General features: G+C 42.9%; 1 protein-coding gene across 1 annotated transcript; it reads left to right on the forward strand.

The window, feature by feature from the left end:
* The first annotated feature begins 1,549 nt into the window (after positions 1-1,549).
* vwa1 (von Willebrand factor A domain containing 1) lies at positions 1,550-10,823 on the forward strand. The gene is made up of 6 exons (XM_048984053.1): positions 1,550-2,048; positions 6,351-6,905; positions 7,809-8,150; positions 8,261-8,551; positions 9,017-9,286; positions 9,655-10,823. The coding sequence occupies exons 1-6, from the start codon at positions 1,964-1,966 to the stop codon at positions 9,705-9,707; spliced, it is 1,596 nt and encodes a 531-aa protein (XP_048840010.1). The 5' UTR covers positions 1,550-1,963; the 3' UTR covers positions 9,708-10,823.
* The last annotated feature ends 4,020 nt before the right edge of the window (positions 10,824-14,843 follow it).

Genomic DNA, 14,843 nt, shown 5'->3' on the forward strand with positions numbered 1-14,843 from the left:
ATTTATTACATCTGACCACCGGCTCACTTAATTGATTCATTTAATTAGTTTACAAAAGTCAATGAGATATCGATTAGCTACATGAAGTGTTCTAGTGGTTGAGTCAAAAAAATGCATGGCTGTATTGGATGGTTGCTGGAAATAAAGGGGTGATTTTAGTAGAGTTTTTGACACCAACATGTCACACCAATGTGAAGATCATATAGGCATCATTTGCAACAAGAAAATTTTAATTTGTCAGGGGTGAGAGCTCTGTGGGTTGGGACACAGAAAGTTGCTTGTTCAAATCCCTGCATCAGCAGAGTTATCCCACCAGATTAATATAAGAAATTAAAAATTACACTATAATATTCTCATTACCCAGAATTTCCAGATATTTTGCCTGCTTCAGAAGGAATGTTTTATAAATATTAAAGATTTCCTACATTTCATATACATAAAATGAACACACACACACACACACTTGCTACTGTATATGTATGCAACCGGGTTATTTTTTAATATGCACAATTACACATAATCTTTTTTTAGAATGTTAATTTGCCCTCAAGACAAAGCGTCAGAGTTTAATAGAAAATCGACAAAACACAGATAAACCGGTTACATACACTGTTTTATTGAGTGTATACGTACAAAGACTGGCCAAGACTTAATTACAGTATGTAAGTGTGGAATAAACACCATCAAAAGAAATCCAAAATACGAAAATAAAAATCTAGTTTCTTGATCGGTTTTGTCTGTCATTCTTAACCTTTCCTTTCCACTAGTTTGTATGTGAAATTGTATTATAATGATACATCAAGTCTGAGTGTTTAAAAAACAGAACCGATTGTCTGTGCTCCTAAATCTTTTAACTTAGAGGCACAAGTGCTCCTTGAAAAAAAAGTTAGCGTGGAGCCCTGCTTGTGTACATGTGTTCATAGGACTGGAATTGGATTTGGGCGATTTTAGATTACTTAAAACGGGTGCAGGAAAACACAATTATAATCATGAACATATTGAGAAATACCCTAGGGCTATTTCGGGACCGGTGTGATGCGTATTACGGTTTAAGGAAGGTTTTATAAATCTGAAATAAATTGAATTGAATTGAGTTTCTATGGGGAAAACTCTAATCCCAACATGACTAACTTAACCCCTATCCAGCCCTTTGTCAAAATAACAGGTTAATATAAACCTAATCACACAGACACAGACAGACACACCACCAACCCTGGTGTATCTTGTTTTTCTAGCGCGTTCTATAGTACTATAGGTCTATCGCGTTCTTGAGCCGTAAACATTCCGCTTATATTTAATCATACATTTATTCAGACTTAACAGCACAGGCATTGTTGCCCAGGCGCATGTGCAACCTTACGTGATGTCCAAAAAAATGTTTGCCAACAATTAACAAACATTGTAATTTGACTTTGACTTAATATTTTGGGTGTGATGGAGGTGCTACACGCTCCAGAGTGTCCTGCAAACCTGCAGTATAGGACGTGTTTAAATGATGCGTATATAATCTCTTTACAAATCGGGCACAAGTTCAGAAACGCCTTGTTCTGAGGCAGGATCAAGGCTGAGAAAGGGAGGTAACGAGGGACGCTCGGCAAATACATGAGGTTGAAGTTCCCTGATCGCATGAGTTAAAGGCTAAAGTGTCGCAAGTCCCCTCCAGCGAGGCTGAGAAAAGAAAAGCCGGAGAAAGGAATCAGGTGTTTGCGGAGTGACTAACTGGACGAAGCACAAAATGAAACGGAAAGAAATGGTACCGCAGCGACATGGGTTGTGCTATTGTGCCTGAATGTTAAGCCACTGTACATTGTCCATGCCCACCAATACCGAGAAAAGAAGCGCGGATCTCGGGGAGGACAGGCGGTTCTGAAGCACTCTACACGAATTTTGACAAAGCTTCTTCGTGTTTCCCTTTTTTTGTTTTCAAAAAGTCATCTTATTGTATACAAAAGCTGAACTACAAATGGATAGCGTACTTTTACTGACGTGGATTTTGATGGGTGCGTTTCTCCAGCCAATTAATACCCAAAAGTCGGAGCTGGATGCAGGTGAGCTTTACATTTTGAAAGACGCGTTACATCAACAAAAGAACGGAAGAATCTATGGACGGGGGGGGGAAATAAAGATTGCATATGGAAGAATTCACTACAGGCCAGCTGTTGTTCAAGGAACATAGTGTGATTGATTATAAAGCATTTAACCCTAACTTTGATATGCACTTGGTTTGTATTGGAAATGACAACGCTGATAAGGATTCTTGGAAATCAAAACTCTAAATATTAAGTATAGCTGTGACAATATATTCCTGCAATTCTCTGTTAGGTTAATTAAGATGTTTCATACAAAATGATGCAATAAATTAATTATGATTAATAATGGTACTGGGAAATAAAAATAACGCCAGTAACCTGATCAGTATAATTTTCTGTAGTATGTTTACTGACTAAAATGATTTTTAACTGAAGGTAAATAAAACTGAATACAGTGATGTTCTCATAAACACAGTTCAGTGAGTCACCAATCTGGGATTCTGCAAGTTGCGCTAGCTGCCGGTGTTTAGCTGCAGCTAAAGAAAACGCCGATTAGAAAACTATATGTCACAACTTTCTAACAATTGAATAATAGTTTTTTTACACCAAATAACCAAATAGACAACCAAATGAACTACTCTCACTGTAAATATCAGATGGTGGCCGGTTAGAGTAATTATAGTACCGTGCAGGCGCACGGGGGCTCGCATGTAGGGTTAGATTTCAATGTTGTCTCTAAATGAGGTATGTAGTTTATTAATAATGTGTATTGTGTAGTACTATTAGTGTTAATTTGGGTACAGTGACTTAGAAAATCATCTTAATTACAGCTGACCTAATTGGCTGGTTGCTTGCTACAAACATTAAAATTAAAAACTGAATTCACTACCAAGGGCAATTAATATCCGTGAGAATATCCAAGGAAGATGAGTTTTTAAACAGCAGGTGGTGACACTCAGCACAGGCTCCTGTCATTCAGCTGGTAGCTGGTTGGACAGGAATGAATGAATTAAAAATGAGATTTTCTGCTGTGCTACTGCAGTTCTGGACCTAGAACAGAAAGCTGAATTCATTGTTGATGTAACAGCAAACGCTCTGTTTTCTTGTACATCTAAAGGTCACGAGGCAGATATTGCTGGAGGTTAATGACTGTGCCGCATTATGGGTCAGGGGACATGTCCCACTGGGGATCAGGATTCTGTGCTAATGAAGGTTAAAGATCCCACTTGAGGCCTTGGTGCTTCTCAGAAGCATGGAAGCTTTTAGTGGGAGGTGAACTAAGTGTCTACTAATTCCACCCTCCCACCCCCGCCCCCTTGCTGGTAAAGTTCCTCTAACTTGGGCCAAAGCTGACACACTGGGTTCCACCCTTTCACTTGCAAGACTGTGTTTCTGTGTGCTTTTTATGGTTTATGATTAACAAGAAGTTCATGCATCTTATCTCTGGGTGATGAGTGTGGAAAGAAGGGCTTATGCTCATAGAATACTGCAAAATGCCCAGAGCTTTGATACTTAAGGTATAAAACGTCAATGCAGCCACTACAGTATGGGCTAGCATGTATAAAACGATATTTGCGTAGTTTGCAGGGTTTAGATCAAATTCATAATTGTATTTGTTCCATGACTGTGGTCAGTTTCTCAGCAGTGACTTCCTGTGACTGGCTGTTGTATAAGCCGTGCTGCTGATGAATATTTTAATACATGACTGCTAGAGTACATGTAGATGAAAATGAACTATGAGAATGCTTATTATTATACGTTTCATAATGACCCGATGATAGGTGAAGAAACATCAGAATGTATTTGGGGTAGAATGTACATGAAGGTAATCTCATGTGGAGGAGAGTGTACGTTACATTTTTACTGACCGGCGTGTGGCATCCAAACGGTGGAGAGGGAGCAGTAAACAGCAGACGGCTACATTCCTCCTCCCACTTGGAGCTTAAGGCCAAAGTCCTCCCAGGCAGGCCAGAGCCACGAAATTCCACAAAGGGCTGACAATCTCGGGCAAAGACAGAGAGCAAGTAAACAGCGAGGATTATATATGAGGAGGGGATCTCGAGGGCTTGTCCTTTTACGGACTCGCTTGGAAAGGCGCGAGATTGATAAAAGCTGCTTGGTCATCATCTTGTCTTGCTTCCAACGTGGGTCGCGTACAAACAAGCTAATGAAATAACGATTCACCTAATGTGACCATTCGTGAGCAGCGACAAACGTAGAATTTCAACGTGAAGGTGTAACATGGATAGATGGATAAATTGATGAATGAACGTGACTTTATTTCATTTAAGGTATTTTGAGGAGACAGAGTGAGACAATGCGACTGTATACCATTTTGAAGATCGCACCTATATGTATTTATACTGAAGCATGTCAGGTTAAGTCAGTCACTCAAAGGTACTACAGCTCTGTCCCCCATTATGCTTGGACTGCCAACTGTTGTCCTGTGTGAGTCATTCATTACCAGAGAAACTGCCTCCAATTTTGTATTTCTTTTGTATGGTTGTGCTGCTGTGTTTTCTCTGTCCGTCATGTTTATATGAAGCACCTCACTGTCTGGCCTGATTGATGCTGTTTAAGCTTCACTTTTCTGTTTCTTGTCTTGTGTGATGAACTCTCCTTTGGCCCTCTCATTGTTGGTAGGGGATTAGAGTGCTAGCAAACATAAGCACACAGACACATGCTGGATATTGCTTCCTTGAAGGCCTATGGTGGCACATTTGCCTGTCCATGCTTTTCTCACTTATGAGTTACCCTCTGTTTTTTTAGAAATTCCCCAATTCTTGTAGCCAACCCCCTACTGAAGAGGTTCTTTTGGATGTTTCCAGTATATTGCTGTTCATTTTCGGTCCAGGTTCTTGATTTCTTTCCCTCTTTTGATTTCCTTCTTCTCTTCTCTCACTGATATAGCAGAGTGTGAGTGCTTTACTTCTGCTGCATCTTTGTCAATGTGGAGGAAGGTGGCGTGTAGGTCTACCTGCTTACACATGTGTCTATGGACTTCTCAGTACAAATAATGACATATAATAATAATCCAGTTGGTGTCCAAATTGTCATTTTTCCGGTCCCTCGAGTCAAAATTTCCCATTTTCAAATGACATTTTTTATGTTCAGAAATGAGGCAAATTGGGGATGAGAGGTTTTTGACCTCATGCAAACTCCTTAGAAGCTGTTGTGTTTCATTCATCAGCACTCTCTCCAGGCCCCAACTGACTGCTCACCTCTGGTCCCTCACCTCTGGTCTCTCCCCCTGTACATATAGTTGTTTTATGACATGCCTTTGGATGTTTTGTCACATACCCATTCATCCATTTAGCAAGCACCGATTTCCATTGTGGGGGGGGGGTCTTTCCCAGGTAACCCAGAGCAGGGGATTCCAGGGGAGAATATATGCACACTCCAGGCCATTTATACACATCAGTTAGCCTAACAGCATGTCTTTGGACTGCAGAATGAAAGCAGAGCATGAACATCCAAGCTCCACAAACGTTAGCTGTAGGATTCAACTTGGGAAGTGCAGGGCAACATTGTTACACACTAAGCCACCCTTAAAGACAAAACACCATTTACACTTGTACATTTTTACATAACGTTACTGGTTAGCCTTTATGGAAATAATGCAAAACACGGAATATCCATCCATCCATTTTCCAAACCGCTTATCCTACTGGGTCGCAGGGGGTCCGGAGCCTATCCTGGAAGCAATGGGCACGAGGCAGGGAACAACCCAGGATGGGGGGGCCAGCCCATCGCAGGGCACACTCACACACCATTCACACTCACATGCACACCTACGGACAATTTAGCAACTCCAATTAGCCTCAGCATGTTTTTGGACTGTGGGGGGAAACCGGAGTACCCAGAGGAAACCCCATGACGACATGGGGAGACATGCAAACTCCACACACATGTGACCCAGGTGGAGACTTGAACCCAGGTCCCAGAGGTGTGAGGCAACAGTGCTAACCACTGCACCACCATGCATAGTCATTTTCACCATAATATGTATCATGGATGTAGTATTCTCAATTTACAAATGTTCACCTTCTGAACCAATTTTATGGAAATAATTAGGTTTATAAGTCAAAGGATGAGAACCTGTTACACACCTTTCTGAGTAAACAACAGGAAAACAGCATAGCCAGTGTCCTGTCACAACTGGCCCTTTTCGTTGCTTTGTCTGTTACTCTGCACCTTCCTGATCAGCTCCATTCCTGCCTCCACCATTGTCTCTAAGTCTCGGGCATTTGTCTATAAATCTGTTCCCCCAGCCTTATCAGTGATCCGGCCGCCTTCTCTCCACCTCCCTCTCTTCCTCAGTGTTAAACTGCTGCGAGGGCGACCTCCTCTTCCTGCTTGACTCCTCGGGCAGTGTTTCGTCCTACGAGTACTCACGGATGCTGAGCTTCCTGTCTGAGCTGCTGTCCCCCTTCTCGTTGGGCGCCAACCAAGTGCGAGTGGCGCTGCTGCAGGTGGGAACCGAGCCACGGCTGGAGTTCGGTTTCGACACGTACACAAGCCAGCAAGGCTTGCAGGAAGCCCTGAAGGTTGCCAAACAGGTGCGTGGGGACACCAATACAGAGGCAGCCCTGAAAATGGCCCAGCAGGTGCTCCGGCCGGGCGCGGCAGGCGGGGTGCGGGCGGAGCTCCCGCGGGTGCTGCTGTGGCTCACCGACGGCTTGCAGCCCGGGCCGGTGGAGGGTCTGATGGCGGCTCTGCGGCAGGAGGGCGTAGCAGTGCTGGCTGTTTCCACGGGACACAGCAACTACAGAGTTCTGCAGCAGGTGGTCACCCCGCCCACCGACAGCCACCTCTACTTCGTGGACATCGATGACATGAGCATCATCACCAAAGACCTGCGGGATGCCATCATCGGTGAGGGAAACAGGCCCGGAGAGGCTCGGGGGGGGGCAGCGGGGGTGGGTGGGGGGTCACCAAATCATATTAATAGCATCTGTTGAAACACTATGCGACTGATACACTGAGCTGGGCTGTGTGAAGTCACAGCTAGCGGTCACATCCTGCCAGAAACAAGGTGTCACAGAAGACGGAGAAATACTGGAATGGAAGAGAGGGGCTATTAATAAAGAACCCCCCCCCCCACCTTGGCCACCATTTCTTGCACCATGTATGCTAGGAGGGGGTATTTATAGAGGGCTTCTCTATGGCCAGGAGCAGCCTGACCAACTGAAATGCAGAGACCCACATAGCAGTAGGTCAGTGCACCAACATACAGCTAAATGCAATGCTCAAGACAGGAAAATGAACAACATGTCAGTCTAGGCTAGGAGTCCACAGACATTGTGATTCAAGTTCATGATTTTGCAGATTTTTGCTCTACGTCAGAGGTCTGGAACAATGTTCAATGTCAAAACAGCTTTTCATGAACTATTGTTAAAGAATTAATAATAACTTTGGATATTATTCATAAACATATAGCAATAATGGGAACATAACGTAAAGACTGGTTTTTAACTCTCACTGTTTCGACATTGTTAATATAGTGGGAGGGAGGGGGATTATGACGACATGTGTGTGCAAAGTCTGGTGGTTCTATATTATATTTTTGTACTTCAAACTACATTAAGTCTTTTTACATTAAGCATATTGATTTTTAAGTTGTATTATCAGCTTGGTCTGGATTAATTTGCAGTTCGGTCTGCATCAGGAGCACCCCTGGTGTAGGTTATAGATGACTGCCGCACATTTATACGTGGTCAGCATTGCCAGTGATTCTATACCTCTTATACCCATGATGCATCTGTCTTCCGTTGGCAGAGATCATCCGGGCTCAGCGACTGCATGTGCGGGATGTAACCACCAGCAGCGCCAGCCTTCACTGGCGGCCTGTCCTGAGCGGTGGTACCGGCTTCTACAATATTCAGGTTGACCCGGTTATACCCGGGGAAGTAGGAGAGGGAGATGGAGGAAGGGATGGGGAGCTCGGTACCAGCTCCAGCACTGGAGGGCCACAGCACCAGAGGCTGACCCGCCCAGCAGATGCCAACCAGGCTGAACTTAGACACCTGCTGCCTGGTGCCACCTACAAGGTCACGCTGACCACACAGCCCAATGTGGCGGCAATGGAGCCCCTCACTGCCACCTTCACCACTCTGTCAGGTAAGTGAAGCAGCCAAGCGATTTTGGGGCTTGACTTTAGGCTCACAGTCCCATCACTATCTTACTTCATAACCCCATCCACCCTGTCCTTTCTACTCTTTTTACCCCAGTGTCCCCAGACCAAGAGGTGCTGAGCCCAACTGTTGTGACAGTTTCAAATCCAGGCATGCGGAGTGTCAGGGTGAGTTGGGGTCCTCTGCAGCCAGAATCGGTGAAGCTCTATGTGGTGGAGTATTCGGCCCTGCCGCAGGGGAAAGTGCGTGCCACCACCGTCACCCGGGACCATAACTCCACCCTGCTGACTCAGCTACAGCCTGACACCCAGTATCTTGTCACTGTGAGTGCGCTACATTCATCCGGCCAAGAGAGGGCGATGTCTGTCAAGGTGTGCACTCAAGAGGGTAAGGAGCATTATGCTTTCTTATGCGTGTTTATATGTACACTCTACTGCTTTGTTGACATGACTGTTTAAAAAAATATATATTAAAAAAACACTCATTATTATATGCAAATATACTCCATAACAGTATTACGCAGTGCGATGGCAATAATTAGGAGATATTAGTTTTCCAGGTGAAACATAGTAGGATTTCATTAGTGTCCCCCTTTTGACACAAAATTTCTCTGAGAAGTGTGCAGTAAATTACAAAGTATATTATTTCTCTGTAAATGTTTGCAATGCTCAGTACGCAGCATTAGTATTGAAATGAATTGATTCAGTGTATTGGTAGAGTGTACAACAAAACTTGCCGTATAAGGGAAGCCCAGATGTGCTGGGCGTCACAGGATGGTATGTTTTTAGCCCTCTAGCCTTAGAACAGCCACCTTGACCTCTGCTCTGTGTTCACCTGGTCCCTCCTTCCCAGAGCTACTCCCGCTGGCCGATTTGCAGCTGACTCCAGCGGGTCATGACTCGGTGCAGGTTCAGTGGAAGGGCAGTGTGGAGGGTCTGCAGGGCTACTGGGTCACCTGGCAGGGTGCCGGTGGGAACGTCAGCTCCTCCCGGTTCCTCCCACAAGGCACGCTTTCCACACTGCTGACAGACCTGCCCGCCGGCGGCGCTCGCGTTTGTGTCTCGCCCGTCTACCGGACTGCCCGTGGAGAGGGGCTCTGCTGCACCGCCCGCTTTCATCCCGGTAAGCTGTTCTACCTTCTGCAAGTACAGTCGGCCCTTCCACACCGCAGGGATTAGGGGTGCAGGTCCCCCGCAATCTGGAAAAGCCGTGTAGCCAGACCCTCTCGGGGTCCGCTCAGTGAATGAAGCGAAACGTTTCAGATTTGAGTACAGCACAAAAATTTTGCATTTATGATTCACTAAACTTGTAGTGTGTCATCTGCTGACCTTTGGAAAAATCCCATTGAATTTCTTATGCCAACCCCACAACATATCAAAACGACTGTACACTTGTGCCTGTCTGTAAACATACTTGATCTATCACAGGTCTAGCTACTCAATCTTGATGACTCATATGCTTATCATTACCCTTTCCCTTCCTTATCATAGGTCCATCACCCTGGACTTACAGCCCTCACAGCCTCGCCCAATCACATGCTTGACAGACAGCGCAAGGGCCATGAATTCTAGGAGGGGCTGGGAAGGACTCAAATTTCTGACACTGGACAGACATAGAGACCCTTGTGCACATGCTTGTCTGGTAAAACATGATTGGTTTGAAGCTGCCAGAGCTCCTGTTTCCAGAAGAGGGCACCATTCCTACTTAAAGCTGTAAACACTGGACTAGGATAATTTTATCTCAGCTACTGACCACTCGCATTCTCATTGGCTCATCATTTAGACATGTGGGCACACACAGACAAACACGAACCCCCAGAGTGTATCTCTGATTCATCTCTGATTTTCATATTTCATATGAGAAACATTGTTGAAAACTTCCACATTTAGTGCCACCTACACATTTTGCTTTCTTACAGCCTATTCTACAGCAATCTTTCAATTAAGACAACAGGTAACAAGGACTCTGCAGGTGTCCTCCAGGTAGCCTTGCTTTCATTTCCCGTGATATTTGTAAAAATTTCAGTCCCATATGTTTTTTTTAGTTAAGTTCACATTACTTAATAGGCTTTAGAAAGTCTCAACTCAGCCTGGGCACTTGCAGGTGCTATAAATAATTGACACATCTCTATAAGTTACTTCATTGCTCAGTAATGCATGTACTTCATGTGCCAGATCAGTTCAGTCTTGGTCCTGGTGAAGCCTTGTGCTTGTAGGCTTCTGCGATATCCTTTAGGAAGCTCAGTATAGAGTCGACATGAGCTAAGATACAGTAGGATCAGTGGCATGGTTGTGTACGCTGGCTTAACTTGCAGCTAACCTGATAGATGAGTTTGGTGGTGCTTTTCATGACAGTTATATGATTTAGTGTTTAGTGAAGCAATTCGGCAAGTATACTCAGAAAGATAAGAGCAATGACATTATTATTAGGATGTAGTATTTTAATGGTTGTGCATAATACAAATGTAATATGGAGTAATTCAATTGTAAAGTAACTATTTTGATACTTTTCAGATGCCACTTTGTCTTCACACTAGTGAGAAACTCCCCCTATTTTTTTGCTAACATTGATTAAGTCATTTAAAGGATTTTTGTTTTACCATGCATGTTATATACATTTTTGTAAAAAAAAAAACTCAAAAAATATTTATACATTGTGATGGCATTTGAATGCATTTGTATTCTTAACAAATAATGATTTGTGGATTTGACAAAAAATGGTGTGCTAGCTCATCTTTGTTTGAATATTTAAATGTCTTTTTCGTATAGCAGTGATGGAAAGAATAGCATGTAATAAAAATAATGGATGTCTGCACAAACAAACATGAAAAGTATTTACTCCCAGGGCCCATATCATGTAGCTAAATTTCTTGCTTAGCCAGATGACTTGTCGGATTTAAGGTAGTCTGGGCTAAATGTAAGCGAATGAAGATGAAGCCCATATGTGCTGGGGTACCTTAAATCCAGCAAGTTTTTTAGCTAACCAATAAATCTTGCTTCCTGATACAGACCACTGGTAGCTGCTATTTCAGTCCAGTTAATAATCACAAGTCACAATTAAAAACATGAACATCTAAAACACTAAATTATTATGTCAGCTGAAAAAATAGTATCCGAAGCCAGATTCTGAGTAGCCAGTTTAAACCAAACAAATGTTTTGTGACTTGGAAACATATTTAAAAGTTAAGCCTTACATTAGGATCTAGTTAAGAAGAATTGACTACCAAGATAAATGAGAGGTTTTTCATGCTAGCTCCTTTGCAACCGGAACTGGGCTATTCTGAACTTGTCCTTCTGGAAATCTGTCTCTGAACTAAAAATATGCTGGAATGTCATTTTGAAACCACGCTTCACAGTTGAGGTTGGCCAACCAGTCCTGAGTCTGCCCCATGCCAAGCTGTTTTTAAGATGGACTCTTCAAACACATAACATCCCAATCCCCAGTCCCCACAGAAAACTCTTTGCAGTGTTCTGCTGGAGTTAATCTGGTATCTTGTGTCTCATCTACACCTACTTGGGGGTATTCCAAAAAGCGGGCTTGAATTTAAATCCACTTAAATAAGCCTGTCACAACTTAAAAATAATAATCAGTTCCAGATCACCTGATTACGACAATGGTATCGGATTTAATGCCAACTGAAGCACAGGCTCACAGAAGAATAAAATGCTGACAAAGGGATTTGCCAAGGGAACAGACGGCAAAAAGTGAACAGCTCCACTTCATCCACAGTTGGAAATACAAATATTAACATCTGCTTATACTGAGTACAGATTTGCTATAAAGGAAAAGTAACAGTGCGGCCGCAGCAAAGGAGACAGCGGGGAAACATGCGCAACTAGTCAATGAGTAAGTAGATCACTGTAATTGTATTTATAATTCATCAGATCAATGGGTAGAAAACAATGTCTAACATAAGTGATGGAATATTTCACATGAATGGTTCACTGTATGTACATTGCACTGTGTATTTATGAGAACATGTTTAACATAGTTGCTTCGCAGTTGGGACAAAAAGAACTTGACAGCAAATACAAATAAAATACAAAAAACAATCAAAATAGTAGGAATATTGCTATTTATTTGTAATTCATCCCAACATTCATCTAACTATAGATTATGGCTAATTAATAACTTTTATTCTGTATCCAAACAGAATACAGCTGAGCAGGGAAGTGATTAGAAATTTTGGGCCCCATGAAAGAATCTCATATGTGGCCCCCAACCCAAACCAATCCAATTATCTTCTGAATAATAAGGATGCCTGTTTCAGGGGCTCCTGGAATTGTTGTAACTTTCCCCGATTTTATGGCACCTAGCAACCGAGGCCTGCTTAACAGGCAGAGGGCTACCAGCAAAAGTGCCGGCTGTCTGCCAAAACCGCGGCCACCCTATAATGGAAGGAATCCCAGGAAGTAGCTCTTCAGAGGTGATAACACTCCAGGATAAACACATTAGTTTTGTCACATTTAGGATGAAAAAATAAATGGAACTGAATAGCAAATTTCCAAAACTCAGTCCATTTTTTATTATATATAAGGCCACTAATGAAGGCTTCATTGTCGTACGTTACAGCAAAATTCATTCAGTCCACAAGAATGCCATTTATTGGTCTAGTGCAGGGGTGTCAAACTCCAGTCCTGGGGGACCTGAGCTCTGTGTCGCTTAGGGGAAACCCAAAACTGTGCAGGGCTCTGGCCCCCCAGGACTGGAGTTTGACACCCCTGGTCTAGTGGATCCTCCTGCCACAACTGAGCCTCTTGCTTTACAGGTGATTGAATATTCCTCAGATTTTGCCTGTTAGTTCCGAATGTTTCATAAATTAAAGCACTAAAGGATGAATAGGAGCCACATCAGCCTAGTCAGGGAGGGGACGTGCAAAAAGGACTGTAAAAATGTAGCTTGAATATCGGACATATGATTTTTTTTTTGTACTTGCTTATTGTCCTCTAATACAGTTGAACACAATGTGAAAAAAGAACACAATGTGAACTTATTCCCTGTGTTCTGTGTTTATGAGAAAGAATGACATGGAGTCTTAGGGAACTGTACACTATCCATCGGGAGAGGCAAATGAGGAAGTGTGATCTTCAGATAGAGCATATTCATCTTCTTAATCGAGGAAAACCAGCTTTAAAAAAGCTGCCGGAATACCAGTTAAGTGAGATTTCTGGTTGCCAAAAGATGGGTAACTTATAATTGCTAGACAAAGAAGTGTCATTTTTATTTGCAGGTGATAAAGAGATCACGATTGAAACTAGTGAAATTGTCTTAATTTCATTTATCGTGGTGGTTATGAGTGACTACTAATGAAAAGGGTGATTTGCCCCGATGTCCCTGTGAATCTCTGAGGTCTGCAAGGTGGGGGGGGGGTGTTCTTCCTCTGGCTGAGTGTGTGGTACAGCAGGAAGGGACTCTTTCATGATTGTGTCAATATTTGTGCAGTGCCACACACTCTGTAGTGAGTCCAAGCCGTCATTATGGAATCCTGCAATATTTAGACAATTACTTTAACTCGTAGTGATAAATCGTTCAGTGCCAACACCAACAAACATTTCTATAACAAATGACGTTGCTGTAATGAAGTATAGTTGGAACTATAATAATTCTCAGATGTTTATATCTAGGAAAAACTACAAACTGAGTGCTAACAGTGGCAAGGCAGGGAATTGTGGGCCACCTCAGTACATTCAGCCAAATGGAAGAGGAGCTCCCCTTAGGCTACAGGTGTGCGTTCGACAATATTAGAATGTGAATGATTAAAACGGTGCCACAGTGTGTCTTTATGGAGAGATCTTTAGTATCGTACTATAGTGCACATTCTGTCAGTTGCAGTCCTATGGCTCAAACATGCAGCTGAAGTTGTTGTCAGCCAAACCCTTTTCAACACACCAATAACAGATTATTTCCGGCTTCATCTCAACATGTAATGCGCAACATGAAACATTCCCTGTTTAACAATGTAGTGGGCAACTAGGAAAAGCAGGTCCCCCCAAAAAGAATGACATTGGCAATATATAACTCATTTATATCTTTGAAAAACAACAGTTATTGGCAAAATTTGCAAACAACATATGTTGACCGTTTCTTGAAGAAACAGGCATGCCATCTCAAACTGCCGAACTCACACAGCCACAGCCCTGCCCAAGAAGCCCTGAACTTCTCAGGTAACCCTGCTCATGGGCTGGTCCGATTCACACCATTAGTTGCTGCAGTGAGTGAGTGACGCATATTCTGATCTCGGTTTCTTGAATGGAAACTGCCCAGGTTTGAGATAAACCTGATACCTGGAACAGCCCCCTGGAGGAAACTTAACATCAACAAATCTTAAAATCTCCCTCACATCGCTCTTTCATCCATACTCACTTACTGAACAGTTCATATACAGCTACCTCCAAATATACAGATTTACTCCCTAACATCAGCTGCCTGGAGCTGCCCAAATTGTACAGCAGGTTTCTCCTCAGCATCCATATTCTCCCTACAGTTCAGTTAATCGCTGCTGAAATTGAAGCATTAAATGTACTTCTAAACTATCATTTTATCATATTTTTGTCCAAAGCAGTGATTTCGCTCATCTTCGCTTCTTGCCATTAGTACATTACAGTAACTATAGATTTCAATGCTCCTTTCTCCTTTATTGCAGTAAGGATCTACCCCAATCACCACAAGCTTCCTTTTC

The sequence above is a fragment of the Brienomyrus brachyistius genome, chromosome 18 (genome assembly GCF_023856365.1).
Source record: "Brienomyrus brachyistius isolate T26 chromosome 18, BBRACH_0.4, whole genome shotgun sequence".
Classification (NCBI taxonomy): Eukaryota; Metazoa; Chordata; class Actinopteri; order Osteoglossiformes; family Mormyridae; genus Brienomyrus; species Brienomyrus brachyistius.